This window comes from Carassius carassius, chromosome 37 (assembly GCF_963082965.1).
Source record: "Carassius carassius chromosome 37, fCarCar2.1, whole genome shotgun sequence".
Classification (NCBI taxonomy): domain Eukaryota; kingdom Metazoa; phylum Chordata; class Actinopteri; order Cypriniformes; family Cyprinidae; genus Carassius; species Carassius carassius.
Genome location: NC_081791.1, coordinates 29,583,592 through 29,598,550, shown reverse-complemented (window position 1 = coordinate 29,598,550; position 14,959 = coordinate 29,583,592). Strand labels below are relative to the sequence as shown.

The window sequence follows — 14,959 nt, the reverse complement described above, 5'->3', positions numbered from 1 at the left end:
GGATGGCTCTGGAGGCCATAAAACAGAAAACAATACCCCAGACCTTCTTGCTTGTCCTTCTTTTAACAGTGTCTTTCACCTCGAAGGGGCCAAAAAGGTAGAGGGTAGTATACCTTGAATAGGCTTGCTCTTTCGGTACGATCTTGAGGGAGATCACTCATTACTTGCTGGCACATCTTGGCTCTTTGCTTCCTGCAGGTGACACAGTTTTTCAGCACCTTTTTAACTGTTCTTTGTCCCTGCATGATCCAGGCTTTCCTTCTTGTCCGTAGAAGGGTAGAGGCAACACCTTCATGGTTTTCTTCATGTGCCTCCCTGGCCAGTAGGGTTGCGAGCCACGATTGGCATGGGATTAGCGGTACAGCCACTCTATCCTCATTCCAGCACTGAATTCTCCCTCCACAGAGCTAGAGTCCTGTCTTTTCCTCCTTCTGACCAACCAGATGATCCAGGGTTGTATACCGGAACTCGACACCCTCTTGAGCTGCGAGAACTAGATCTTTGAAAGCTGTTGCTCTTTCTCCCACAGACGGATAAGGTCTTGCCTCCCATTTTGGCCGGACTGAGGCCTGGCTGTTTCGCAACCAAATTTCTACTGCTTGTCTCATCCAGGTGATGGTCCCGCATAACCGTGCCAGTGAACTGAACCTTCGGGGGTCCACAAGGCGCACAAGCACATCACTGGTTGAGCCTGACCATTTCCTGGGCTGGGCTCCTGCTGTAACCAGTGCTGAGAACGCCTTCCTCCGAAGTCCCCCGATCTCTTCAGCAACAAAGGGGTTGATCTCTCTGGCAGTTTTCAAAGGTCAATCTGATTTAGGCAACTTCAAAAATTCTGGACCTTCCTGACAGACTGATCCTTCAGCAAGCTCCTCAGGGGATGCCCCCCTTGTGATCAGGTTGGCGACATTCTGTCTTCCTTCGACCCATCTCCAGCTATCTACTGATTCAGCCTTTTGGATTTTTCCAATCCGGTTTGCAGAAAATGCAAAGACAGCCCTGCACAGCTCTGCTTTGATGACATCACCTTTCTGGTCTAGAGGGGTGAGCTTGGCCTTTGATTCAACCAGCTTCACTATAATTCCATCTTCTGTCTCACACCATAGATAAAGAACGGCTCTGTAGGAAGCTTCACTACCATCGGAAAACGTGATCCACAGTGGGCGACCTATGGCTCCAAGGGTTTTGAGACTGTCCTGTCGAATCTGAGTTGGCCAAGCCTTACATACTGTTCAAAGTGTTTTATTGCAGCCTCTCGAAAACGTGACGAAAGAGGATCATCCCAAGTGTCCTTGGAGGGATGGTCTCTTCCTGTTTCCTGAAAGGACTCTCTTATGAGCATCACTCCTCGTTGCTTGGCAGGTGAGGTCAGGCTGATTGGGTCATAGAATCCTGCAATCTGACTCAGCAGTATGCGTTGGGTAAGAGGGTCAGGGGTGCTGCCTCTTATCTCATCCTCTCGTAGATCCAGACCCGTCCTCATCTTTCCTCGCCTCCTTGAGAAGTTCACTGACGTCAGCACACAGAGTTTATCAGATTCGAGTTCATGTCCCAATCCCAATGTCTTATTCTCCTCATCCCACATCTGGTTGGGGAGTATCAGGGTCTTGGGTTCTGTTAACCTGACGTTATCATCTTTCCTCGCCTCCTTGAGAAGTTCACTGACGTCAGCACACAGAGTTTATCAGATTCGAGTTCATATCCCAATCCCAATGTCTTATTCTCCTCATCCCACATCTGGTTGGGGAGTATCAGGGTCTTGGGTTCTGTTAACCTGACGTTACTGGAGTCAATGTGTTTTCCACTCCTCCCACTTTGGCCTGTCAGGACCCAGGGCTTTAGGGAGAAGCCACCTGCTTTTAGGATCTCTTCCACTCCTTTGGTCATCTTAATCTGAGTTTGGAGATCATCATGTGACGTCACGATATCGTCCACATAGAAATCCTCTGTCAGGATCCGGTGCTTTTCAATCATTGAGGTTTGCCATCTCTCTCATGGCAACCTGAGTGATGCATCTGGCAGGCTTGTCACCGATGTTGACCCTGACGACAGCAAACACACAGATTTTATCTTTGGGTTTGTCCCTCCTGAGGAATCGATGGAGACTCCTCATCCTTGAGCCACACTGAATTATACATTTTCTTAACATCACCAAGAGCAACATACAATCTGCTCCTGAATCTCAGCAGGACACTTCGGATCGAGTTGATGACATCAGGGCCTTTGTGCAGGAGGTTGTTCAAGCTCAACCCTTTAAACTCCTGGCTACTGTTCCAGACTATCCTCACTGGCTTTAAGCTGGAATGAGAATACGGGGCAACCAGATGGCTGATGTACCAGATTGGGCAATTCCAGCCCTTGATGTTTTCCTTTGTGAGCTCGATAGCTGCTCCTCTTGATACCATCTCACGGATCTGCTCCCCATATGCCGCTTTCCACACAGGTTCTTTTGCCAGCCGAACCTCGATGTTCCGGAAAGTTGCTTCCACTGCTTGGTGGTTATCTGGCAGAATCGCTGGGCTTACTTTCCATGGGTAGGCCTCATTCCAGTGTGGGGAGTCGCTGTGTTTGTCCACTAGCATGTAAGAGAGACAGTCCTTTATCTTTTCTAAGTACCTTTCTTCTCCAAGGGTCCTCTCTTTGCCTTCCGGAGGGCACTTGCTGCACTTGCAGCTCTCTTACATTTCGTGTCACAGGCTGCTCCAATACTATCCAACTTAAACCACTCAAACACCTCCTTATTCGTGGCAGTGGTGCTGCTAAGGGTCACTTCTTCCATCCTCGTAGGGTCCCCACACAGGTCTTTGGTGTCCACAAGGACTTCCTTATACACCCTTGAGGATGTTCTCATAGACCTTCCAAAGTGAGATTCAGATTGGTGCAGCATTAAGTCGAACACCTCAGGGTGAGTACCACCAACAGTTTTGCCCACTGGGCTGTTCCAGAGAACTAGATCTCCCTCCAACTTGACCGGCTGTGGAACTAGACGACCATCCCTGTGACTGATCAGAAGATCGATATTCTCAGGGTGGACAAGCTCCTCTGCAGCGACATCAGGACAGATCTTTGCAATTGTTGCGGAGTGACAGGTTGACTTATCTCCGCAATATTCTCCAGGCCGTAGCAGAGCAGTTTGTGCTCCATTACCGTCCCCTTGATGGTCTTCACTCTTAGTGTCACAGTGTCTGGGTTGTGTTCCCTGGGTATCCACTAGATGTCTTCCTTGCCCACGGTGTCTGTCACTTCATTTACCACATTCCTCACGTCTCTGCCTTATCATTGCACCCAGCTGTCACTGGTTATCAATCATTACACTGTCAATTCCCCATTAGCGTTTGTCTCTCCCTGTGTATTTATACCCAGTCTGTCTTGGTATGTGTCACGGAGTCCTTTTTTACTCACGTCCGTCTCTTGTTGTGCTCTTGCCTTGTGTCCTTGTTTGTTTATGTTTGGTTTTGCTTGGTATCGACCCCTGCCTGGACTGTTTATTCTTTGGATTGCCCCTTTAATAAAGACGTACTCGCATTTGGTTCTCTCATCGTGTCTCCTTGTATCCCGAACGTGACAGAAGGACTCCGTCACACAAAGAACCAGCGGTATGTCTGCTTATGTCTCCTCCCCAGCCACAGAGCGGGAGAGGAATGGTTTTGAGGGAACTCGCCTGGTGGTTTTCCGGGGAACCAGGGGAGGTCGCCGAGGAGGGAGCGGTCGAGAGGAGGCTCAGCATCGCTCTCAACCAAGAAGCGCGCGTCCGCCATGGTGGCGCCACTGCCCATGATGGCCGCTAGTCCAGCGCCACGAGGCAGGATGGATGCCAGCACAGCGCCACAGCACAAAGTGGTCACCAGTCCAGCGCCACGGTGCAAGATGGCCGCCAGCTCAGCGCCAATGGCCAAGATGGCCGCTGACACGTTTTTGGATTATTTCTCCATGCTGTCAAAGATCCTAAAGACTATTCACGTCACGGCTGCTGAGCCAGCGCCACAGCCCAAGATGGCCGCCAGCCCAGCGCCACAGCACCAGGTGGTCGCCAGCCCAGCACCACAGCACAAGATGGCCGCTAACCCAGCGCCAATGCCCAAGATGGCCACTGGTCCAGAGCCACGGCCTAAGATGGCCGCCCGTCCAGAGTCATGGCCCAAGATGGCCGCCAATCCAGCGCCACAGCACGAAATGGCCGCCAGCCCAGTACCACAGCACAAGATAGCCGCTAGCTTCACCTTGTTCCCGAAGTAGTTGTCGTTGTCACCGAGACTTGCTAGGAGGTGGAACCTTGTAACACCAGCCATCCTCTGTGGGTTTCCCAGCTGTTCCAGTTCTTCCCACTCAGCCTTCCACTGATAGTAGTCTGCCATGTCTCCCGAGAACGTGGGCAGGCTTGTTCTTTCAAGAATGACCTGTGGTCTGAAGCCATATGCCCCGGGATGCAGGCCAGGGATGCTTTGTGGTGGTGAATATGAAAATGCAGGTGCTCTAGTACTGGGTACAGGTGTTACACTGGGAATTTGGGACTTCGTGCCAGCTCTAGTAGGCACCTCGCCGGACTTGCTATGCCCTCCATCAATATCTGCATCTTCAACCTCTTCTCCCCCATCAACCTCTTCTGTCCGCTTCAAATTTTGCCAGCTCTGCACCCAGTCATGCAATCTGTTGACCAGCTTGTATAGCGGCTGCTTATACACTGTTTTATTGGCTCCAGAGACAAGACCTTCCCTTTCAAGCACCTTGTGCTCAAGCATTTTGATCCTCTCCACCAGACCCTCTCTCAGGACTTGAAAGTCTTCCTCTGACAACTTAACATCAGTGTTCTCCACTTTAGTACATTTCTCCACTGCACCGTCGGCGTACAACTTAAGATCGATATAAGCGAAACATTTCTGTAAAGGAGGCAAGGCACATCACTATTTTCTCCTCCACATGAGCCGCTTCTTTACCTGCTTTTTCTTCCTCTCTTTTTACTTCTAGAGCGTCAACATATTTCAGTCCAGCGTCCTGCACCTTTCCAAAGTCCACACCAAGTGCTCTGATTTCATCAATAAGAACCCTTTTTTCTAGGAGGTCTTTAGTGAGGTACAGCTTTTTGGCTCTCTTGCTGAAAGAGCACTGTGCTGTTGATCCATCTTCCTTTCCCAGCACTAACCAATGCACTGTAATACAGAGGGTCTATTCGCCCTATTCCTTTCCTGGTCAATGCTGATAGGGTGGTGGCAGACTTGGCTTAACATGCTTAAACCATTGGTTTATTACTGTTCCGTTTTCTTCCAACAGAAAGAGTAACCCAGTGTACAAAGGATATTACTAGATTTTCCACATTTGTTTGTTTATTTTTTCACAAAGATAACCAGGTGATAAACCTGAAACAATAAGAAATGCAACATTTCATGTGCATACTACAAACAGCCCCAGTTCTTTACCTCAAAAGCCCAATAACAGTAAACAACAATAAATACACTTAAAAAAAATACAGATATATAATAATCATTTCATAATCATCATTTCATTATTTTCATGTACACGCTTCACACTTCAAACTAGAGATCGACCGATATGGGTTTTTCTATAGCCGATGCCGATGTTTAGAGGTCAGGGTCAGCTGATGGCCGATATGTGCTGCCAATCTTTAGGGCCGATATCTTGAAGTTTTCCCCTTCATTTGCATGCAAAAATGTCACACTAATAATAAGTGGATGCACAACATTTCTAAACTTATCATCATTTATTGAGCACTGACTTGAACCATCTCTCGAATCTTAATTTTGTGCACTGCACGGTATTAAAATAAAAAATGTATCCAAAGTTAACCAAACAAAATCAATAAACTGACCAAGTATTAAATATATAAAACAGGTAATATATATATATATATATATATATATATATATATAAATAAAAGTCAATCATTTAGATAAAAGTTTTAGAGCATTTATCAAGTCGAATTTTTCAAGTTTGTTGGAACATAAATGTAAACTTAAATATACATTTAAATAAATACAATTTTAAAAATAAAAATCTGAAAAATATAAAAAAATAAATATATAAAAAATAAATAACAGTAGTGCTGCAAACACACTAGCAACCAGCAACATTTGTGTTTGGTATAAATGACACAGAACATCTAAAGTGCATGCTAATTTCAAACTTACATCGCAGTCTGTTCATTATTAAAATAAAGTACAGTCAACCAAACATATAAAAGGTTACACTGGTCAGTTTAAATAGACCGTAGTATACCAGTCCACTCTGCTGTTATGCCAAGGAGGTTTTTGCTCATGTGTAGAGGATGATCTTTCCGTCTAGTTTACATTAAATAAATAAAAGATATTATAGTTTAACATTCAGATACATTGCGAATATGGAAACATTTGGATATGGGCAGAACGAGACGTGAGCAATAACCTCCAAATACATCTCGTCAAACCCGCGCTCGCTCGTCCTCGTATGGATCGCATCATTTTTCGGATCAGCAAAAAAAAAAAAAAAAAAAAGGCCAAGACAAATAAACATACGTTTTGTCTTTTTTTATTAACACTAAATTATTAAATTAAAATATATGAAATCAACTTAAAGTGCACATAATATCTTCTTTTTAACATAATAGCCCGACTTCTCATCTCCCAGTGTGCTGTGATGAAGTGAGCAGTTATCGTCTCAGAGCTCTCCGTCCCCCTGGACGTCCACCCGTCTGTCGTGAGCGCAACAGAGGATGCTCGGGATAGTTCATCCACAGCTGTTTTCTTCTCCTGTTCATAATGATCTGGCACAATCTTTTCACTCTAACTTCTTTCCTCATCATTATATCTGACAGGGAATCCAAAATGCGCGGGCCGTTCAAGCTCCTCCGTTCCTCCGCTCGCCATGACCACTGAGTGTGGACTGAACATGCGCAACTTTTTTTTTCATAAATCAATCCGCGGGTCACGTGTGTGCCGAACCGAAGATATTGATCCGAACGGATCACGGATCAATGATGATCCGTTGCACCACTACTATAGTGTGTCATTTGAAAACATTGCAGATGCGTTTTAAAATACAACAACGAGAACCACAAAACCATTTAAAGAGGCGCATTCAGCGGTCTTCCTTGACGGGAAACAGTCAACAAAGTAAAATGATCTCCAACGTATTTTATCAAATGATCATAATCACATTATTCATTTTATGGTCCTGCTACTAGCATTTTATTCAGACTAAAACCCCTTTAATTCGGGTGAGAAAGCTTTTTTTCCAAGTGGCTTTTGCACATAATAATAATACCGCTGCAGACGCATTTTGCAGCATTAAAATAATTAATTGATCATTAATTTAAACGATGATCGATCATGGAAATTATCGAATATTGACATCCCTAAATACAAATGAGTTGGATGGAAAACTGGTTATTGTCTGCATCAAACCATGCTTCCGAACAAATGTGATTCACGGTTCTGGGCAGCTCCAGGACAGCGGTCTCTCCGAGCGCGGTGCTGTCTGTGAGATGGGCGGTGTAACGTCAGAGACAGTTTACTTTGGTAACGTCACGCTGCAGTGTTTGTTAGAGCTGCCAACTTCTCCACCCCATTTACAGAGTGAAATTCTCTGACTACCTTTATCTCCCAGGACTGCTGTTGAATCTTCCAAAAGTTTTGGCTTGGGGTACTTCACATGCAGTGGCAGCAGCAGCACTTTCCACCGCACCAATAACACGGGGCTGCCCGCCGACGTGCCTGACTTTAAATCGGCGCTACTAAACACGGATATCGGCCGATGCCGATATATTAAAAAATTACAAATATCGGCCCGATATATCGGCCGACCGATATATCGGCCGACCTCTACTTCAAACATTATGCAACATACTCAAGTCCTACAAAGAACCTATGCAAGATGCATGCAATCTTATCAAAAAGCAGGAAACTACAGCTCCCTAAATGCCCAGAAGCAGACCAGGAAGTAAGTTAAATACCGATCCGCGATTGATACTTACGTCCCATGGCTTCGCCACCTTGTCAAATTATAATGTTGAAGCATAGCATTATCTTTATCAGTTAACTAAACTGCTTAGATCTACCAAAACATAATGTTATCTTTAACATGCAACGAACGTTAACATAATACAACAACATTGCATGGCGACAGCAGACAACATGAAGCGTACATCATAAAACAGACAAAAAAACATTTGAAATTAAGAGAGCTTACCAAGTGGCTGACAACAGAAATCACAACAGTGTGAGAGAGTGAGTATGAGTTTGTGTGTGTTTGTTTGTGCATGAGCCTGAAAGTGTGTGTGTGAGAGTGAGTCTGAGAGTGTGAGAATGAGTCTGAGAGTGTGTGTGTGTTTGTTTGTGCGTGAGTCTGAGTGCTTGTTTGTGTGTGTGAGTTTTGAGTATGTGAGAGAGTGAGTCTGAGTGTGTTTGTGTGTGAGTCTGATTGTGTGTGAGAGTGAGTCTGAGTGTGTGTGTTTGTTTGTGTGTGTGTCTGTGTGTGTTCCAGAGTGAGTCTAAGTGTTTGTTTGTGTGTGAGTCTGAGTGTGTGTGTGTGTGTGTGTGTGTGTGTGTGTGTGTGTGTGAAAGAGAGTGTGAGTCTGAGTGTGTTTGTCTGTGCATGAGTCTGAGTGTGTGTTCCAGAGTGAGTCTGAGTGTTTGTTTGTGTTTGGGTCTGAGTGTGTGTGTGAGAGAGTGAGTCTGAGTGTGTTTGTTTGTGTGTGAGTCTGAGTGTGTGTGTGAGAGTGAGTCTGGGAGTGTGTGTTTGTTTTTGCGTGAGTCTGAGTGTGTGTTCCAGAATGAGTCTGAGTGTTTGTTTGTGTTTGGGTCTGAGTGTGTGTGTGAGAGAGTGAGTCTGAGTGTGTTTGTTTGTGTGTGAGTCTGAGTGTGTGTTCCAGAGTGAGTCTGAGTGTTTGTTTGTGTGTGAGTCTGAGTGTGTGTGTGTGTGCGTGTGCGTGTGTGAGAGAGAGTGAGTCTGAGTGTGTTTGTTTGTGTGTGAGTCTGATTGTGTGTTCCAGAGTGAGTCTGAGTGTTTGTTTGTGTGTGAGTCTGAGAGTTTGTTTGTGTGTGTGTGTGTGTGTAACTCTGTCAAGGTCAGCCTACAGGGTGTAATGTTTGTACTGTCTGTGTCTGATTTCAGAGACATTAACAAGCGTGTGACCGAGGAACAGGCCCGAAGAGCTTTAGACCGAGCCGTTAAACTGGAGCAGGACTTCATCGAGTGTTTCTCAGGTGAACATCATCACAGCTGCACATGAAACCAGCTCTGATGTGATGTCAGCCTCAAAGCAGGCTATTTGAGTGCTATAGTTTCTATTGACATATTTTGAATAAATAACATTTTAGATTTAGTTTTAGTTAGAATTTTAGTAATTTTCTTGTGGTTTTTGTCATTTTGTTTTATCCTTCTTTCAAGAAGCCTGCAACGTTTTTTATATTTTGATTTAGTTATTTTCACATGTTCCTTTTTCACTGTAATTTTTAGTTGGTCATTTTGTTGTGTGGTTTTTGTCATTTTTATTAGATTTCAGATTTCAGTACATATGTTATATTAATCTTTTAAGTTATTTTTTCAATTTCATATGTTCTGTTTTCATTTATAGTTTAGTTAAAGTTTTATATATATTTTTTTTTTTTAATTAAATTACTTTTTTTAACTTTCATTTTAGTTAAAGATTTTGTCATTTTTTGTATGGTTTTATCATTTTTATTCGTTTTAAATTTCTAGTCTTTTATTCATTTGTGTTTCAGTTTTAGTTATTTTAGTTCTTTAGGTTAAATTAGATAGACATTTAAAAATTACCTTGGAAATTCAATTAAAAAAATTACAAAAGTAAAAATAATTTAAGTAAATAAAAGAGGTTTTGCATATTTGATTTCAGATAAGGTTTTTTTTATTTTATTTCAAGTAACAAGAATGTTTGTCAAAGGTTTTAGTCTTAGTTAATGATAATGTTGCGTCAGATTGTGTTATCACACAACATCCAAGATCCTTTAAGTTTTTAAAGGGTTTGTAATGTGTGTGTGTGTGCAGCGATCGTGGAGGGCGACAGCTTCGAGGAGATCTATCACCATGTGAAGTCTGTGATTGAGGAACAGTCTGGACCATATATCTGGATCCCAGCGCGAGAGAGACTGTAAACACACACACACAAACACGTGCGCGTGAGGACTTGCAGCGGGGCTCATGGGAGTCTCTGGATGTGTGTGAAGGTCAGTTCATTGCGCTGAAGCTCGTGTCTCGGGATGATCTTCAGATTCACACCAACAGCTCATTACATCCTCCGTGCTCGGGGACGCTTACCTCATCTCCATGGCAACGGTTCATTGTGGGGTTAGACAAGGTCAGAAACTATGACCAAGTGAAAACACCACAGCGCTGTTTGTGTGAGCTAGCCTTAATGTGTGTGTGTGTGTGTGTGTGTGTGTGTGTGTGTGTGAGTGAGGGTGTGTGTGTCTGAGTGAGGGTGTGTGTGTGTGTGTGTGTGTGTGTGTGTGTGTGTGAGAGTGAGGGTGTGTGTGAGTGTGTGTGTGTGTGTGTGTGTGTGTGTGTGTGTGTGTGTGTGTGTGTGTGTGTGTGTGTGAGTGAGGGTGTGTGTGTGTGTGTGTGTGTGTGTGAGTGAGGGTGTGTGTGTGTGTGTGTGTATGTGTGTGTGTGTGTGTGTGTGTGTGTGTGTGTGTGTGTGTGTGTGTGTGTGTGTGTGTGTGTGAGTGAGAGTGTGTGTGTGTGTGTGTGTGTGTGTGAGAGCCACTGCTACTGATGATGATGATGAAGGTGATCCTGTGGATTGTTTCCATGGTGATTGTGAGCTCAGTGAGTGTAACACAGTGTCTGAGGCAATATAGACATGAGCACTGAGCACTTTACTAACACACACACACACACACACACACACAAACTCTGACATGCGTGTGTGTGTGTGTGTCTCATTGTGAAGATGTGTCTCTATAGGGCTACTGTTTACATATAATACACACTTTAAACTGCACAGGGAGAGAATCACGTGTGTGTGTGTGTGTGTGTGTGTGATGAGTATTATTACAGAATATTCTACAGCTGTACAGACAGATTCAGATGATCTGAACCAATGGGGCTTTAAACACATGAACACTGCACTTCTCTGAGCCAAAACTACCCACAATCCACCTCTCTGCCCATACAAACACACTGACATCATGCTGTACTCACTCCTACATCCACACCACCCACAATGCACTGCGCTCAGTCCACAACATTCAACCAAAGTGTTTTTCTGCTTTAGTTTGTGTGATTCTGACGTTTGAGTTCGCTTCGTCATTTCAGACTCATGTTCACACACTTACAGACGGCCGCTCTCTATAATGTTAAATAAACTGATTAATAAATATATTTCCTGTTGTAAACTAGATACAATACTGAGATGATTATTCATTAAACTGTTTTAATAATTCCTCAGGCTCCCGTGTGTCTCTGTGTATTTACAGGTGTGTGTTTGTGTGTATGAGAGAGAGAGAGAGAGAGTGTGTTAATGTGTAAGAGAGTGTGTGAGAGAGTGTGTGTGTGTGTGTGTGTGTGAGAGAGAGAAAGAGAGAGTGTGTTAATGTGTGAGAGAGTGTGTGTGTGTGTGTGTGTGTGTGTGTGAGAGAGAGAGAGAGAGTGTGTGTAAGAGTGTGTGTGTTAGTGTGAGAGAGAGTGTAAGTGTGTTTGTGAGAGAGAGAATGTGTTAGTGTGTGAGAAAGAGTGTTAGTGTGTGTGTGTATGTGAGAGAGAGAGAGTGTGTTAATGTGTGTGTGAGAGAGAGTGTGTGTGTGTGTGTGTGTGTGTGTGTGAGAGAGAGAGAGAGTGTGTTAATGTGTGTGTGAGAGAGAGAGTGTGTGTGTGTGTGTGTGTGTGTGTGTGAGAGAGAGAGTGTGTGTGTGTGTGTGTGTGTGTGTGTGAGAGAGAGAGAGTGTGTTAATGTGTGTGTGAGAGAGAGTGTGTGTGTGTGTGTGTGTGTGTGTGTGTGTGTGAGAGAGAGAGAGAGTGTGTTAATGTGTGTGTGAGAGAGAGAGTGTGTGTGTGTGTGTGTGTGTGTGTGTGTGTGTGAGAGAGAGAGAGTGTGTTAATGTGTTTGTGAGAGAGAGAGTGTGTGTGTGTGTGTGTGTGTGTGAGAGAGAGAGTGTGTGTGTGTGTGTGTGTGTGTGTGTGTGTGTGTGTGAGAGAGAGAGTGTGTTAATGTGTTTGTGAGAGAGAGAGTGTGTTAATGTGTGTGTGTGAGAGAGAGAGTGTGTGTGTGTGTGTGTGTGTGTGTGTGTGTGTGTGTGTGTGTGTGTGTGTGTGTGTGTGAGAGAGAGAGAGAGTGTGTTAATGTGTTTGTGAGAGAGAGAGTGTGTGTGTGTGTGTGTGTGTGAGAGAGAGAGAGACTGTGTAAGAGTGTGTGTGTGTGTGTGTGTGTGAGAGAGAGAGAGACTGTGTAAGAGTGTGTGTGTTAGTCAAAGAGAGAAAGAGAGAGAGAGAGGGAGTGGGTGTCAAGTCAAGTCAAAGTCACCTTTATTTATAAAGCGCTTTAAACAAAATACATTGCGTCAAAGCAACTGAACAACATTCATTAGGAAAACAGTGTGTCAATAATGCAAAATGATAGTTAAAGGCAGTTCATCATTGAATTCAGTGATGTCATCTCTGTTCAGTTAAATAGTGTCTGTGCATTTATTTGCAATCAAGTCAACGATATCGCTGTAGATGAAGTGTCCCCAACTAAGCAAGCCAGAGGCGACAGCGGCAAGGAACCGAAACTCCATCGGTGACAGAATGGAGAAAAAAACCTTGGGAGAAACCAGGCTCAGTTGGGGGGCCAGTTCTCCTCTGACCAGACGAAACCAGTAGTTCAATTCCAGGCTGCAGCAAAGTCAGATTGTGCAGAAGAATCATCTGTTTCCTGTGGTCTTGTCCTGGTGCTCCTCTGAGACAAGGTCTTTACAGGGGATCTGTATCTGGGGCTCTAGTTGTCCTGGTCTCCGCTGTCTTTCAGGGATGTAGAGGTCCTTTCTAGGTGCTGATCCACCATCTGGTCTGGATACGTACTGGATCCGGGTGACTGCAGTGACCCTCTGATCTGGACACAGACTGGATCTGGTGGCCACGGTGACCTCGGAACAAGAGAGAAACAGACAAATATTAGCGTAGATGCCATTCTTCTAATGATGTAGCAAGTACATAGGGTGTTATGGGAAGTGTTTCCGGTTTACCTAATTAATGCAACCTAAAAATCCTTTAACGGATTTGGATAATAAAAGCATATTAGTATGTTATGTGTATGCCAGGTTAAAGAGATGGGTCTTTAATCTAGATTTAAACTGCAAGAGTGTGTCTGCCTCCCGAACAATGTTAGGTAGGTTATTCCAGAGTTTAGGCGCCAAATAGGAAAAGGATCTGCCGCCTGCAGTTGATTTTGATATTCTAGGTATTATCAAATTGCCTGAGTTTTGAGAACGCACCGGACGTAGAGGATTATAATGTAAAAGGAGCTCATTCAAATACTGAGGTGCTAAACCATTCAGGGCTTTATAAGTAATAAGCAATATTTTAAAATCTATGCGATGCTTGATAGGGAGCCAGTGCAGTGTTGACAGGACCGGGCTAATATGGTCATACTTCCTGGTTCTAGTAAGAACTCTTGCTGCTGCATTTTGGACTAGCTGTAGTTTGTTTACTAAGCGTGCAGAACAACCACCCAATAAAGCATTACAATAATCTAACCTTGAGGTCATAAATGCATGGATTAACATTTCTGCATTTGACATTGAGAGTATAGGCCGTAATTTAGATATATTTTTGAGATGGAAAAATGCAGTTTTACAAATGCTAGAAACGTGGCTTTCTAAGGAAAGATTGCGATCAAATAGCACACCTAGGTTCCTAACTGATGACGAAGAATTGACAGAGCAACCATCAAGTCTTAGACAGTGTTCTAGGTTATTACAAGCAGAGTTTTTAGGTCCTATAATTAACACCTCTGTTTTTTCAGAATTTAGCAGTAAGAAATTACTCGTCATCCAGTTTTTTATATTGACTATGCAATCCATTAGATTTTCAAATTGGTGTGTTTCACCGGGCCGAAGAAATATGGAGCTGAGTATCATCAGCATAACAGTGAAAGCTAACACCATGTTTCCTGATGATATCTCCTAAGGGTAACATATAAAGCGTGAAGAGTAGCGGCCCTAGTATTGAGCCTTGAGGTACTCCATACTGCACTTGTGATCGATAGGATACATCTTCATTCACTGCTACGAACTGATGGCGGTCATATAAGTACGATCTAAACCATGCTAATGCACTTCCACTGATGCCAACAAAGTATTCAAGTCTATGCAAAAGAATGTTGTGGTCAATTGTGTCAAACGCAGCACTAAGATCCAATAAAACTAATAGAGAGATACACCCACGATCAGATGATAAGAGCAGATCATTTGTAACTCTAAGGAGAGCAGTCTCAGTACTATGATACGGTCTAAATCCTGACTGGAAATCCTCACATATACCATTTTTCTCTAAGAAGGAATATAATTGTGAGGATACCACCTTTTCTAGTATCTTGGACAGAAAAGGGAGATTCGAGACTGGTCTATAATTAACTGGTTCTTTTGTGGTTTTTTGATGATAGGCTTAATAACAGCCAGTTTGAAGGTTTTGGGGACATGTCCTAATGACAATGAGGAATTAATAATAGTCAGAAGAGGATCTATGACTTCTGGAAGCACCTCTTTCAGGAGCTTAGATGGTATAGGGTCTAACATACATGTTGTTGGTTTAGATGATTTAACAAGTTTATACAATTCTTCCTCTCCTATGGTAGAGAATGAGTGGAACTGTTCCTCAGGGGGTCTATAGTGCACTGTCTGATGTGATACTGTAGCTGACGGCTGAATGGTTGCAATTTTATCTCTAATAGTATCGATTTTAGAAGTAAAGTAGTTCATAAAGTCATTACTGCTGTGATGTTGGGAAATGTCAACACTTGTTGAGGCTTTATTTT

The 14,959-nt window shown here is 43.7% G+C and overlaps 1 protein-coding gene across 3 annotated transcripts in view; it reads left to right on the top strand.

Moving 5' to 3' along the window:
• The window catches only part of LOC132118630 (disks large homolog 4), a 63,795-nt gene extending 53,637 nt beyond the window's left edge, over window positions 1-10,158 (top strand). For all 3 annotated transcript variants that reach the window (XM_059528592.1, XM_059528593.1, XM_059528595.1), the window contains 2 exons: window positions 9,103-9,194; window positions 9,997-10,158. In XM_059528592.1, the coding sequence (XP_059384575.1) occupies window positions 9,103-9,194; window positions 9,997-10,103 (199 nt within the window). In that variant the 3' untranslated portion in view covers window positions 10,104-10,158. The remainder of the gene's footprint in view (window positions 1-9,102; window positions 9,195-9,996) is intronic.
• Window positions 10,159-14,959: the final 4,801 nt, after the last annotated feature.